The following is a 14189-nucleotide window of genomic DNA, read 5'->3' as shown; positions in this document are numbered from 1 at the left end:
CTATAGTCTTGTCTCGAAGTACAGAAGTTTGATCACAGAGAACTGGAGTTGCAATTTGCAACATGTTCATAGAGAGTGTGATTTTGCAGCTGACGAGTTAGCCAAGTTGAGTTTCAATAGGAGATGGATTTTCAAGAGTTTGCGGAGTCTCGTCCTTATTTAGTTCAAACTTTTTCAGATGACGGTTGTATAATGGCTAGAGTTAGACCAGTTGTTCTTCTGTGTTTCTCTTCTCTTTTTCTTCCATGTTACCAAAAAAAAAAAAAAAAAAAAAAGCCAAAAAGTATTTTATCTAAGTGCAGGATCTATCAATCTCTGTGTACGTAATTGTGAATTATCTGTGTGTGATAAAATGAAGTTTTTATCCTCTCATGCGGTTCATATAATAAATACATGGATGAAATTCTTACGCAATTTTGAGTGATGTAACGATACGGAAAATAATTGACTGAAATAAAAATTCAGAGGAGCGTCTAAAATTTCTTATAGTACTAGAAATTATAATAAAATAAAAATATCCACTAAATAATGTGAAAAATAAATAAGAGAAAAATGAAGTAAACGGTTGAAATTTCAGTTGAAAAAGGAGCGAAAAGAAGGCCATTTGTTCGGAATAATAGAAGCTCCCAAAACTTCAAAGGTGGGGTTTGTTGTGGTGCTGTTTTCTTGTGCGTCTTTCTTCTTCTTTTCCGAGATATCTCAGATGGCCCTCAACCCCTAACCCTTCGCTTGGTCAAACCTGCCTCAAAACACGACTCCGTATCCGTGATCTTCACCTCACTTCCCTCTCTGTATATCTCTGTGTAACTGTGTATGTATAGATAGGTAGATATAGTAAATATATAGTCTATAGAATTATTGACCCAAATAATGACCATTTCTTTGCTTTCACGCGGTATATAACTTGCAATCTCAGACTCTAGCTTCACTCTCTCTACTTTCTGTGTATATATAGAAGATTAACCACCCGCTCACTCTCACTCTTTCTCACTCCCACATGTGCTTCTGGTTCTTATCTTTTTCTTGCTCTCTCTCTCTCTCTCTCTCTCTCTCTCTCTCTCTTATATAGATTATACAATTGTTCTTTGAATTTGGAGTGAGTTGTCATCTGGGTTTTGCGAAAAACAGATGCTTTGAATTTTTTTTTAATTGGATTTTGAGCTCAAAGTGCCTGTTTTCTGGTGCTTTGTGCTCTTATCTTATTGAATTTTGTGACTTTCAGAGATTTTTCTTTGTTGGGTTTTTGTTAAAATTGAGTCTTTTGATTAATTCGTGACTTTCAGAGGTTTTAATTGTTGGGTTTTGGTAAAGTTTGAACCTGTTGATAATTGGCTGTTGAATGTGAAGTTGTGGACTGAATTTCGACTGTTTGCTGGGGGTTTTTTGGTGGTTATATATAATCACATTTGGGAAATTTTAATCTGGGGTTTTGAAGAAAATGAAGGGTTTTGTGTTTTTCCATTTGTTAGCTGTGTTTGTAGTCTTTCTGCTATACGGTTTTGCTGTGGGGAAGGAATGTACAAACAGTCCTACTCAGCTTTCATCGCATACTTACCGCTATGAGCTCTTATCTTCGCACAATGAAACACTCAAGGAGGAGATGTTCTCATACTACCACTTGATACCTACCGATGATTCGGCGTGGATGGATTTGCTCCCAAGAAAGTTACTGAGGGATGAAGATGAAATTGAATGGGGAATGATGTACCGGAAGATGAAAACTTTGGGTGGTTTTGAGGCCTCCGGAGATTTTCTTAAGGAAGTGCCATTGCATGATGTGAGGTTGCATCCAACTTCACAACATGGAAGGGCACAGCAAACAAATTTGGAGTACTTATTGATGTTGGATTCTGATAGCTTAATTTGGAACTTTCGTCAGACAGCGGGTTTGTCAACCCCCGGAACACCATATAAGGGGTGGGAGGACCCGACTTGTGAGCTTCGGGGTCATTTCGTTGGTTAGTCTTGTTTGTTAACTCATTCACTTTGTTTTCTCTGTCAATATAATCATAGCTTTAGTGTAATTCCTTTGTTTCTCACGTGTTAATACATTTCTTCATTGATATTGTCTTCTCAGTCTATACGATGTGACCGTTTGTACCTCGATTTTAGTTTGGAGAACACTTATACATTGTTCCAATTTTTTTTGGGAATGAATGATAAACTATAGATGCATTCCCTGCCTCCACATTCTACTGCCTTTGTCTCTGATATATAACTGAAATTCAGCAATGATGTTGCTTTTAATTGCGACTATAATTTTTGAAAATTCGGGTTGTGTGGATCTGTATAAAGAACGGCTTGCTTTTGTATTTTGAAGGGCATTACTTGAGTGCAACAGCACAAATGTGGGCTAGCACTCATAACCAGACCCTCAAAGATAAAATGTCTGCAATAGTGGACAATCTATCTCTTTGTCAGAAGAAAATTGGCAGTGGATATCTTTCTGCTTTTCCGTCTGAAGAATTTGATCGATTTGAAGCTGTTAAGCCTGTCTGGGCTCCTTATTACACCATTCACAAGGTAGAATCTACTTCGTTTGTTACCTATTGCCATTACTTCATTTTGATTCGAAGGGACGCATCATTAGCTTTTCTGACTTATCTACCTTGACAGATATTGGCAGGCCTATTGGATCAGTATTCATTTGCTGATAATGCTCAAGCGTTGAAAATGGTCACTTGGATGGTTGAGTACTTTTACAACCGTGTTCACAATGTGATATCGAAGTACAGTGTAGAAAGGCATTATACGGCACTTAACGAAGAAACTGGTGGGATGAATGATGTTCTCTATAAGCTGTATGCTATTACGGTGCGTAAGATTTCTTGTAAAGTACTCTTGGCACTTCTTTCAGATCGTTCATTCTATGTGCAGACAGTTAATTGCGACTTTGACCTGGTTGAAATTAGCATTAGTAGGAACTACCATTCATATATACAAGGACCTTTCTTTGAAAATATGCTAACTGGGAGATTACACTGCTCATGTATGTAATATGCCCTGTTCTAAACATTAGGAAAAAGCCCGTGTAGAAGTTTCATGGAATTTACTATTTCGATGGCAACCGTATCAGAACTCTAGTTTCCATTGATATGTGAACTACTTTATAGACTTACAGTATTTTGAACATTAGAGTTGTGGCATTGACCTTTCTTGTTACTGTGCTCAGGGAGATGCAAAGCATTTATTGTTGGCTCATCTTTTCGACAAACCATGCTTTCTGGGAGTGCTGGCAGTGCAGGTAACCATTATTTTGGTTCAGTATGTCTAGCGAGACCCCTAGGTTTCTTGCATATTTTGTATTCCTCTCTCTTTCCGTTGGTAAACACCAGCTATGACAGCTAAATTTTTAGCTTCTCTGAACCTTATCTCTTAGAATCCTTCTCATCAAGTAGTTTTGATATTTGTAGGCTGATGACATATCTGGTTTTCATGCTAACACACATATCCCAATTGTTATCGGTGCTCAAATGCGATATGAAGTCACCGGTGATCCACTTTATAAGGTAAATGATCTATTCATCTTACAGAGTATCTGAACTACGATTCAACAAAACCTAAGAACCTTTCTAAGGTTTATGTTTGACCTCAACAAATCGGCTTCCCCCTTGCACACCATTCAAATTTTGTGGATGTTACTTATCTTCTTATAAAACAGCATTGCACTTGCGTTTTGCATTTTTAATTTTTAATCTTTCGATTACCATCTTTTCTATTTCCTTAATGTCTATACCATTGGTATTAGGGTTGTTTATTCTGACATTTATTAAAATATCTGAAATTTTCAGGAAATGAGTACTTTCTTTATGAACATTGTTAACTCTTCTCATAGCTATGCAACCGGAGGGACATCAGTCGGCGAGTTCTGGTACTAAAATTCAGATATTAATGTTTCATTTTCAGCTCATTCATAATAAGCTCTTCCTTTTGCCTGAATCCCAGTACTACTGTGAGGATAAGTAATTATAAAGTCTTAACATGAATCCTGAATTGTTTGGATTTGCTTTCCTCAACTTGTGAGCAGGTCCGACCCTAAAAGGTTGGCAAGCACTCTAAATACAGAGAACGAGGAGTCGTGCACAACTTATAACATGCTGAAGGTATGCCCGTTATAACCTTTCTCAAGGCTGATGGATTTTTATGAGTTATGCGAAAAGTTGATTGATTGATTGATTTAAATTTTAAATTTATTTTATTTCATAAAGCTAGAACTGGTGCTGGGGTACCTTATATATTACACATAGTGGTTATAATTTGGTCTATTGTTGAAAGAGGTGCAACTATGGGAAGTCAAAATAATTTTGTGTAGTGCATGAGTTCATCATTATCGATTGAGTTTTGCTGTTATGTACGATAAAGGCCTTGTTTCTGCTGCTCCTTTAGCACATCTTGATGATCTTGTAGGTCTCTCGCCACCTGTTTAGATGGACCAAAGAAACAGCATATGCGGATTATTATGAGCGAGCTCTGACAAATGGTGTGCTAGGCATCCAAAGAGGGACACAGCCTGGAGTCATGATTTACATGCTTCCACTAGGTCGTGGAACTTCCAAGGCCAGAAGCTACCATGGTTGGGGAAAACCGTTCGACTCTTTCTGGTGCTGCTATGGCACTGGTACGGGATTGCTTAAATTTCCTTGTCCCTTTTATCTTTTCCCTTAATGGGCATTTCAGATTTTTTCTGAAACCGTCATGATCTATATATCGTAATGATGTGCCTTCTTATTTTCAATTTGTTCTGATGGAAGAAAAATTTAGATTGTGTTTCAGACTTGTTCCTATTATAGGGTAATGTGTAACAACCGTCAGTTATGTCTAACTTCTTGATGCTTTTGTAGGAATTGAGTCATTCTCAAAGCTAGGAGATTCCATATATTTTGAAGAGGAGAAAGAAGCTCCTGCACTTTTCATTATCCAGTATATCTCAAGCTTTCTTGATTGGAAATCCGGACAAATTGTGCTTAATCAGACAGTTGATCCTGTCAATTCATGGGATCCTTACCTTAGAGTCATGCTAACATTTTCTTCAGCGGAGGTATATATTACATTGTCATTAACATTATCACACAGTCGGTGTTCACAATTCATCCTTCTTCCATCTTACTGCTTAGTCTTTCAGTTGCAATTGTGTTTCTACTGTTTCTCTGATACGCACGGCAGCTCTCTTATGTTCATAAGGATTTGTGAAACACTTTCAAGGACATCGTAAACACGTCCTCCAATAGTTGACACTCATTTAGAAACCTGTAAAAGAGTCACCCTTGTCTATAAACAAACATGTGTTATGTTTCGGTTTATAGATTCACTAAAACAAACATTTATACCGTCATTTTGTCTCGTGTCCTTGTAAGTCTAACATAGAATTTTATACTGGATCTAAATGATGCAGGGGACAGGCATATCATCTACGTTGAACTTGCGAATTCCAATTTGGACAGATTCAAATGGTGCAAAAGCAGCATTGAATGGTCAAACTCTGAGTGTCCAGCTCCAGGTGAGAGATATACTCACACTGTCCCCTCTATTTCTGCAGTTGGAGTCAGTTCAATGTTCATTAGAAACCTCTTTCCTTTGTATTTTGGGTGCAAACTATAGGATTAACTGATATTATTTCTGTATTTGTATTGCAGGTAGTTTCCTAACAGTCACAAGAAAATGGAGTCCTGGTGACATTTTGACACTTCAGCTACCGTTTAGTCTAAGAACAGAGGCTATTAAAGGTAGTTTATAGTACAATCCTATCAATGAACAAAATATATATATATATATATATATATATTTTTTTGTGAATGATATATAACTGACAAAGCCCTTTGAACAAAACTCAGATGATCGGCCTGAGTATGCTTCGATTCAAGCAATTCTATATGGCCCATATCTGCTAGCGGCTCATACCAGCGGCAACTGGGACATTAAGACTGGCTCTGTTAGGTCTCTTTCTGACTGGATAACTCCAATCCCTTCCTCATACAATAACCTCTTGGTTTCTTTATCCCAAGGGTCTGGAAGCTCAAGTTTCGTCATAGCCAACTTAAACGAATCAATTGGACTGGACAAGTTTCCTGAAACCGGCACTGATGCTGCTAATCATGCCACTTTCAGGCTCGTTATAAATTACTTGTCCACAAAACTCTCTTCAGCAAATGATGTTAAAGGCAAACCGGTCATGCTAGAACTCTTTGATCTTCCAGGAAAGGTTGTAGTGCAGCGAGGGAAAGACAAGAACCTGGGTATAGCAGACATGTCCACTAGTAAGGACACTTCAGCTTTTCTTTTGGTTCCAGGTTTGGATGGAAAGAACACCACAGTATCCTTAGAGTCTGAAAGCAACAAAGGTTGCTATGTGTATAGCGAAACAGTTAGCGCTAATGCAAGCTTGAAGCTTGTTTGCAGTTCAGAGTCATCGGGCGCTGGATTCAGTCAGGCAGCCAGCTTTGTGATGAACAATGGAATAAATCAGTATCATCCTATCAGCTTTGTTGCTAAAGGGACACCAAGGAACTTTCTTCTAGCGCCATTGTCGACCTTCAAGGACGAATCTTATGCCGCTTATCTCAACATTTCGACCTGATAAGTAGGGTTTGGATTGTGGAAGCCGGAGCTGAACTATGCGATAAACAAACTATTTATGATGGTTTTTCTCGGGATAGCACTTGTTGCTTCAAATTAGTTCATCGCTTCTGCACATAGGGCGGGATGAATTTACTCATTCAGGAATCTTACTAGGGATCACAGAACTTAGAAGTTGGTAAAGAAGGTTAATTATTCTAGTAATTATCTTGTACATTCTCAGCTTTCTAATTGATTAGGGTTCTTGCCATTTGTATCCATGCCATTAAGAAATAATCACTGTAGCTTAGACACTGCAGTGTACTCTTGTTCATGAAGAGTATTCAGGGTTTGAAATATGTAATGAGGAAAGCTTGGCTCCTTATGATTGAAGTAGAAGTTCCTCCTCAAGCTACTTTGTAATTGATTCACGTAACTATGTGCTTATGATTGGAATCGATTATATTATAAATTATTTTGTAAAATCATGTCTGCAAAAATCAATTTAAAACAGAGGTCATTTGATCAATTGGCTGGAGCAACAGATAAATTTCTAAGGACACAAGATAAAGTATATTATATATATAAGAACACCAAAAAAAAATCACAAAAATCCAAATGACACAAAAAATCTTGTTCATGTCATTATGTACAAATAGAACTGATTACAACATTTCTAATCAAAAAACAAAATCAGTAGAGTACTATACAAGCAATAAAAAGGGGACTACATTGTAATTTTCTTTTACTAACGATAGTGCTAGTAGGATAAATGGTTACTTTTAGGGGAAAAGGGATGGAATTAGAAATCTTTGTACTATTTTTTTACGGATATTGGGTTCTTTCAACAATTCTTTCATCTATTTACTTCTTGTTTCTTAAATGAATCTCTATAAAATTCTCATAATTAAATAAAAAAAAGGTTTTAGAAACCCAAAGAGAGTGGCCAAAACACATTTGGGCCTTGAATTGGGTCGGAAAAAAAAAAAGTTAAATTTTGGCCCAAAATAACGTGGTAATTACCATTACCATACCATGTCATCCGAACTATTTGGCATGCCGAAATTCGGTGTATCAAAAGTTTGGTACGGTAATGATAATAGATTTTGTCATACTAAAAGTTTGGTATGGTAATTGGTAGATGGATTTTAGTATAGTAATCGTACCAATACTACCCCTACTATCACATGCCCCTAAACCCTAACCTCATGGGTTTCCACTACATCTTCTTCGCCTTGGCCTTCTCAAGGGCATGAGTTCTTGGGATGAGTTTGGACTTGGACGTGAGTTTGGGGCACGTCTCCCTTTTCATAAACCATTAATTTTGTTTATGTTATGATTTTTTTCATGGGATTTGTTATTGGCATTCTAAAAATCTCATTTTGCACTTCAAACTTTCTATAATTAGAAAGAAAAATACATTTGTGAGGAGTGTGGAATGAGATTTGTGGAGTGCTAATAACGGTTCCCTACTTTATTAAATTTTCGTTTTTCTCATACCACAACACCAAACTATCATCTTCATATTCTACAAGATGTATTCCTAGTGAAAATTTTCTTATAATCCATATATAAAAATTCGAAAACAATGATATAAATCTAAATCTAAAATCTAAAGGTATTTGAATCTAAATAAAGTAACGTAGAAAGAGAAAAAATCAATGGAAAAAGAAAAAGGAAAAAAAAAAAAGAAAAGGATATGATCTAAGACTTTACGACCGATCCTTTTCAAAGATAGTCGTTACGGAGCTAGCAACTATTATTCTCTAAAGTCACTAGCTTCATACCGATCTATCCTTTTCAATTTTTTCTCTTTTTCATTTTTTTGTTAATTTTTCTTTTATTTCCCTTACCATACCCTATCATATTCATGTTCTTTAAAATATATTTATCTATGTAAAATCTATTATAATTTATATTTAAATACTTAAAATAAATGATTTAAAACTTAAATTTAAAGATATTTTTCTATTTTCAAACTTTAAATCTCAATAAAAAATAGTTATGGGATCTAATAAATGGTAGGATCAAGTCCAAAGGTTTTGCAATATTTTTCTGAAATCTGACGCAAAATATTTCATAAAGCTAAAAATTTCAATGTTTTAATTGATTTTGAGAACTTTTACAACATTTGTTATAAACTAAAGTTAGAGTCATCATACTCGCATCACATATTTCTTAAAATTAATCTAGGACATTCCTAAGATTTTAGACACCTACAAATCTTTTTGGAGGGCCCCACTATTAGTTTTCATTATTTTTTCTATCTTCAACTTTAAAAGTCATTGGAAAATAGTTTCCGGACCTAATAAAGGATACAATCACATACAAAGGTCTTGCAATATTTTCGTTAATTATCGTGCAAAATATTTCCTAAAACTAAAAATTTCAATTTTTTTTTACAAAAGCTGGGTTATAACCCACGTTTTCCAATCAATTTTGAGAACTTTTACAAAACATAAGTGCATTTGATGCCACTGCACAAGCAATTTGGCTCAGGTTTGTACTAGAGGATTTTGGAGAACTTCAAATTGAAGCAACACCATTGCAGTGTGATAACACCTCTGCAATTGCAATCACCAAGAACTCTGTGTTTCACCAGAAGACTAAACACATAGATAGAAGGTACCATTTTATTAAGGATGCATTGCAGGAAGGAATCATTGATTTGGTGTATTGTCCTACTAAAGAGCAGCTAGCAGATATTTTCACAAAACCTTTGGCTAAGGATTGTTTCAACTATCTTAGGAGAATGCTCGGAGTGAAATCAGCTCAAGACTTAAAGGGGAGTGTTGAATTAGAAGTCTATAGCTTATTAGTATTAGTGAAATAAGATGAGATTATTTGTGTATTCACTTGAGTATATTACTGTCAAGTGTAAAATTAAATATGTAAGGCCATGAGTTCATGTGTGATGATCCTAGCTATTAGCTAAGATGAGTGGCTGTGATCAGTTTCTAGTTGAATTGGTCCAGCTTAACCTTGTTAACAATATTATTCCTCTTTGCACGATGTGCGTGAAAAGTGTGAAGCTATTAAATGAAAAGAAATATTCCTCTGTGAAAGACAGAGAGAATAGTTGCTCGTTCTTCTTCTTGTATTCATCTTCTTTCTTCTTTCGAACTACACAAAAAGAACAAACGCTAACAGGGATTAGGCACCACGGTCCTCGACGAATCATAGCCTCCTTAACACTCAAGAGGTTATGTAACTCGGATTCTAATGCACTATCTGTCATTAGTTCATAACTTTCATGTGCCTCAAGATTTTTTTGTTCCTTTTTTTTCTGTGACCATACTTTTGGTTTGAGGTGGCCATTACTGGTTTCTTCTGGCATCACGAGATCATATGACATATGCTATCAGAAATACTGGAAATAAATTGATATGTTTATCTCGCCAAGCGGCAAGCGTCCAACGTCACGCTTTCTCAGTTACTGTTCACCGTTTCGGACCCCTCTTCTTGAATGCAAATTGTACAGCTGGGCTTTGGGAGAGTCATCTCTCACTATTGCTTCACGTGGGATGTTTTGTTTTGATGTACTTGAATGCTTGAAACTGATATCGAAGTTTAGTCTGTGAAGTGTACGTGAGAGCAACTTATAGGATCACCGGACTGTGGCACTCCATTGAATAATGCATTATGATGTGTGCGCATTATTGCAAGGAACATCATGTGGCGTTTACCTGTTTCGTATAAGTAAATATATTGGTGTACGTCAACAGCTATGCAAATAGTCAAATGGGGTTGTGCGAACCTTGTGGATATAGATGGGTTGTAGGCTTATTCCCACATTTGGCAGCATGTTTGGTGCTTAGTATAGGATTCTATTGGATTACTCATTAGATTTGAGGTTTCTTGAAGTAAAAAATGAACGTATGATGTTCAAATTTTTTTTCAAGTTGAAGGAGTCAGATGTTTTAAGGCGATGAATTCGTACTGCTTTGTGGGATTGAAAATCTTATATTTCTTTCATTAACTAATTCGTTTTTAATTATAACATAAACAAAATTTAAAAGTTGGCATATTCATTTCTTCGCTCTAGTTTCAACATACAATATGCGTTGAATCTAATTAGTGATCTTGTATTGCTCTCTCCTAGTCTAGAAGGACTTCTCTGTAGGAGAAAATCTTTAGTGGTACAACCTGATCTCGTCACATGTAAAGCAATTTGTACGAGTGTGAGATTAATGTAAACCAAGATAAAACATAAGTGAATTGATATTCGCGTGTTTGTAAAAAGTATCATACAAATGACATGATCATTATTTTGCCATATTAAAAATCTTCTCATTTAAAAACCTAGCTCTATCATTGGGTAAACTGTTTTTGGTTCGAAAACATTTTTAAAATGAAAGAAAAAGGTTTTTTCGAATTTCAAAAGTGGTATGTAATTCTGTAAACAGCTTTCCTTCAATTATTGGTATTCCAAAAGATAAGAAACAAGAAAAAGAAAGAAAAAAAAAACTATTTCATCTTTTTGAACTTATAAAGTGGAAAATTGACTTCTAAAAGAACATTTTGCATTTTCTTGGTCGATGGTCACATCAATTTTCATGAAATTGAGGGCTTTTTTAATGTGATCGAAATACGGAATGATACATCACGTGTTATTATAAAAATAATAGGATATAAGTGTTAAAAAAATTAATAACTTAAAAAATAAAATTTTCTCTCACTTAAATAAAAGTACGTCATGCACCATTTATATTTCGGTGTCAATGAAAAATTTCTCCTAGTAGACGGAGTTTGATAGTTCTCTTTTCAGTCATGAGTCAAACATAATTAGTGGGCCCCAACCTAATACACTCCATATACTCATGCAAAATTACGTGCATGAAAAAAAAAAACAATTCAATTGTCCTATTAATAGCGGTTTAACAAATGATAAAGAGTAATGTTATTCATATCATGTTTTTATACCACCTTAGGTGACATCTGATATGGACAACCACATTATTTGAAAATTTTGCAAAATCCAAGGAAATGAAGGAGAAAGACTTCTCGTATACCACAATCATCATTTAATTAACTAGTTTTTCTTAATTATTAGTTTATTAAATAATGAACTAAATTTAAAAATCTGATTAATTCAAATGATATGGTTGTCCACATCAAATGCCACATAAGGTTGTATGAAAATATGGTATGAATAAAATTACTCAATAATAAATGATATAAAGCGACCCAAGCTCACTTGACTCTTCGCTTGTGAGGGTTAAAACATGTTTATTGTATGCAATCTTAATTTATTATGCCAAGATGCTTCCACGAATCAAATATGTAACATTTGAGTCACAAAGGTTGCAACATTTTTTTTTTGCACTAAGACCTTGAAGAAAGTTAAGGATTGCATGATAAAATCAATTGATAATATGGACAATAGCTCAACTTACTTATAAGTCCATATAAACCTCTCCTCCCAACAATGTGGAATTCATTCTCAACAGACACAACCTCTAACAAATGATATGATATCTTTACTAAATAGGTTTAAACAACAAAAAGAAAATTCAAACTTCAAAGCATACTTCTTGACGAACTTGGCTAAACTCAAATCTGAATACCAATTTTTAGACTCAACAAAAATTGACCGTAATTAAGTGCGGCAAACTCACCAATACAATATAATACAAACAGCTTCGCAATCTAACGTTTAGCTAGCAAGTTTTTAGTGGCTTGCCACATAAGCAATCGTTGTAACTAAAAGACGACGCCTCGAGGTGATCGAACGGCGGTCCGGCCGGAATCCGCCCGCAGAGGTGGTTGTGGCTCAAATCCAAGTGCCCGATATACGAAGCCGAAACGATAGACTTTGGGATAGGCTCCCCTCAACTTATTGAACGCTAAATCGATCGCCGTGAAGTAGGATCTCGGCCCAAAAACATCCGGTATCAGGCCCGAGAGAGAGTTTCGGCTCAAGTTCAAGTTACTAACGGCCGATACAATCAAACTTGGCGGTATACGACCTGATATATTGTTGCAATCGAGATTTAGCGTCGCAAGAACCGCCATTTTGCCGATCGTAGCGGGAATCGGACCCGAAAGCTTGTTCAAGGAAAGATCTAGATCCGCGAGCCGGTATATTTGCGAGATCGAACTCGGAATTGTACCCGTGATCAAGTTTCGGCTCAGCAAAGCACGGCTCAGCATCCCAAGTCGGCCGAAATCTTGGGGCAACTCGCCCGAAATTTTGTTGTTTCGGAGGTCCAGGTGCATGAGGCTGGAGAGGTTGGTGAGCGATGCCGGAATTGGGCCGGAAATGAGATTATCGGCGACGTTGAGGACCGTGAGACGGTGGAGCCGGCCGATTCCGGACGGAATCTCACCGGAAATTCTGTTTCCGATGAGGTCAAGGATTCGGAGGAAAGGGAGAGTGGTGATGCATTTTGGAATCTCACCCGTAATTCCCTTCCAGTCGGCGATGGTGACGCTGGAGAGACGGGTGAGGCGGCAGATGGCGGGGGAGATCGTACCGGTCATGTACCCCGTCCGGTGGGTCTTCTCATAAATCGGGTCCTCGGACTCGCCACGGAGGTTTATGTCAGCAACACGGCGGGACTGCGGGTCGCAGCTGATGCCTTTCCAATTGTGGCAGCAGTTGGTGCCGACCCATGAGTTAAAGATCCCGTGCTTCGACTCGTGGAGCGCCGACTTGAACGCCATCAGGGCTACCAGGTCTGAAGGCGGACAGCCCTGGACGGCCCATGTAACGGCGAAGAGCGTAGCGGCCACCGCCGTTACGTAAAGACACACAGCTCCCATTTTTCGAAAGGATTGAAAACTTTTTGTTTACAAAAATGTTTGTGTTTTTGTCTGTGAGAGTTACATATATATATATATATAAGTGAAGAAGTGGAGATGTATGTTGAGCTGTGTGATGTCAGGTTTCGGAACTTGAAGCTCGGAAGAGGAGATGGGCGTGGGTTCACTGAGTTTCTGTAGGTTTATATATAAGATGAGGGAGACTATTTTTTTGTGACGGTTTTGTCCCTCACGTGGGTTTTTTAGGGTTTATTAGCTTGGATTGACTTGGGTGATGGGTGATTGAACTTTCAAGACTGGAGTATACTATATATGACAATGAGTGTCATTTTCATTTCATATGCTTCCACGAATTTTCATTGCATTATTGCCACATCATCACAAGATTGATTCACGCAACATTTTATAATAGTGTATAAGTTAGAAGATTTGGACAGTTCATGCTCACAAACTATGGATTAAAATAGTCGATACAGTTTCAAATGGCAGATTGTCTTGCTGATTAGGGTTGTTCTTTTTCTTTCAAACTTTTTTTTCCCTCTTTTTAGTAAGTACAAAATGATTTTTCAAAGTGCAAACGATAACTTTCTTTATTTTAGGCAATGAGAAAAAACTTACTTTTTGAGTACAAGGTTAAGGTAAAGTTTAAATACGTACAAAAATCCCAAATATACGTATGAGGTAAGTGGATGGTATTTCTATTTTATTAACATTAATATGATCGATTTAGGAGAAGAGCAGAAAGGGTTAAGATGAAATTTGAGTATTGAGGTGGGGCTTAAAAACATGGTGGCATATGGGATTGGGTGGGGAGAATGAGAAATTTTTAGTTGTGATAGGAACACGGATAGTACACCACGTGTTTTTATGCA

At 36.7% G+C, this 14189-nt stretch overlaps 1 protein-coding gene and 1 pseudogene across 1 annotated transcript; one reads left to right on the top strand and one right to left on the bottom strand.

Moving 5' to 3' along the window:
• Positions 1-607: 607 nt before the first annotated feature.
• LOC103967844 lies at positions 608-7037 on the top strand. The gene is made up of 12 exons (XM_048569991.1): positions 608-1958; positions 2321-2523; positions 2617-2814; positions 3173-3244; positions 3414-3509; positions 3792-3871; positions 4028-4103; positions 4408-4618; positions 4842-5038; positions 5393-5491; positions 5627-5723; positions 5832-7037. The coding sequence occupies exons 1-12, from the start codon at positions 1439-1441 to the stop codon at positions 6572-6574; spliced, it is 2592 nt and encodes an 863-aa protein (XP_048425948.1). The 5' UTR covers positions 608-1438; the 3' UTR covers positions 6575-7037.
• Positions 7038-11974: 4937 nt separating this feature from the next.
• Positions 11975-13401, bottom strand: LOC103967843 (annotated as a pseudogene).
• Between the last annotated feature and the right edge of the window lie 788 nt (positions 13402-14189).

Source organism: the organism of the source record quoted next, unplaced genomic scaffold (assembly GCF_019419815.1).
Source record: "Pyrus x bretschneideri cultivar Hongxiangsu unplaced genomic scaffold, Pyrus_bretschneideri_v1 Contig51, whole genome shotgun sequence".
Taxonomy (NCBI): Eukaryota; Viridiplantae; Streptophyta; class Magnoliopsida; order Rosales; family Rosaceae; genus Pyrus; species Pyrus x bretschneideri.
The sequence above is the reverse complement of the archived record's forward strand: the minus strand, read 5'-3'. Positions and strand labels throughout refer to the sequence as shown.

Coding starts and splice junctions, on each gene's coding strand:
- LOC103967844 (XM_048569991.1), top strand. CDS start 1,439: ATGAAGGGTTTTGTGTTTTTCCATTTGTTAGCTGTGTTTGTAGTCTTT. Junction 2,815..3,172: donor ATAAGCTGTATGCTATTACG/GTGCGTAAGATT, acceptor TACTGTGCTCAG/GGAGATGCAAAGCATTTATT. Junction 5,724..5,831: donor AAGAACAGAGGCTATTAAAG/GTAGTTTATAGT, acceptor AACAAAACTCAG/ATGATCGGCCTGAGTATGCT.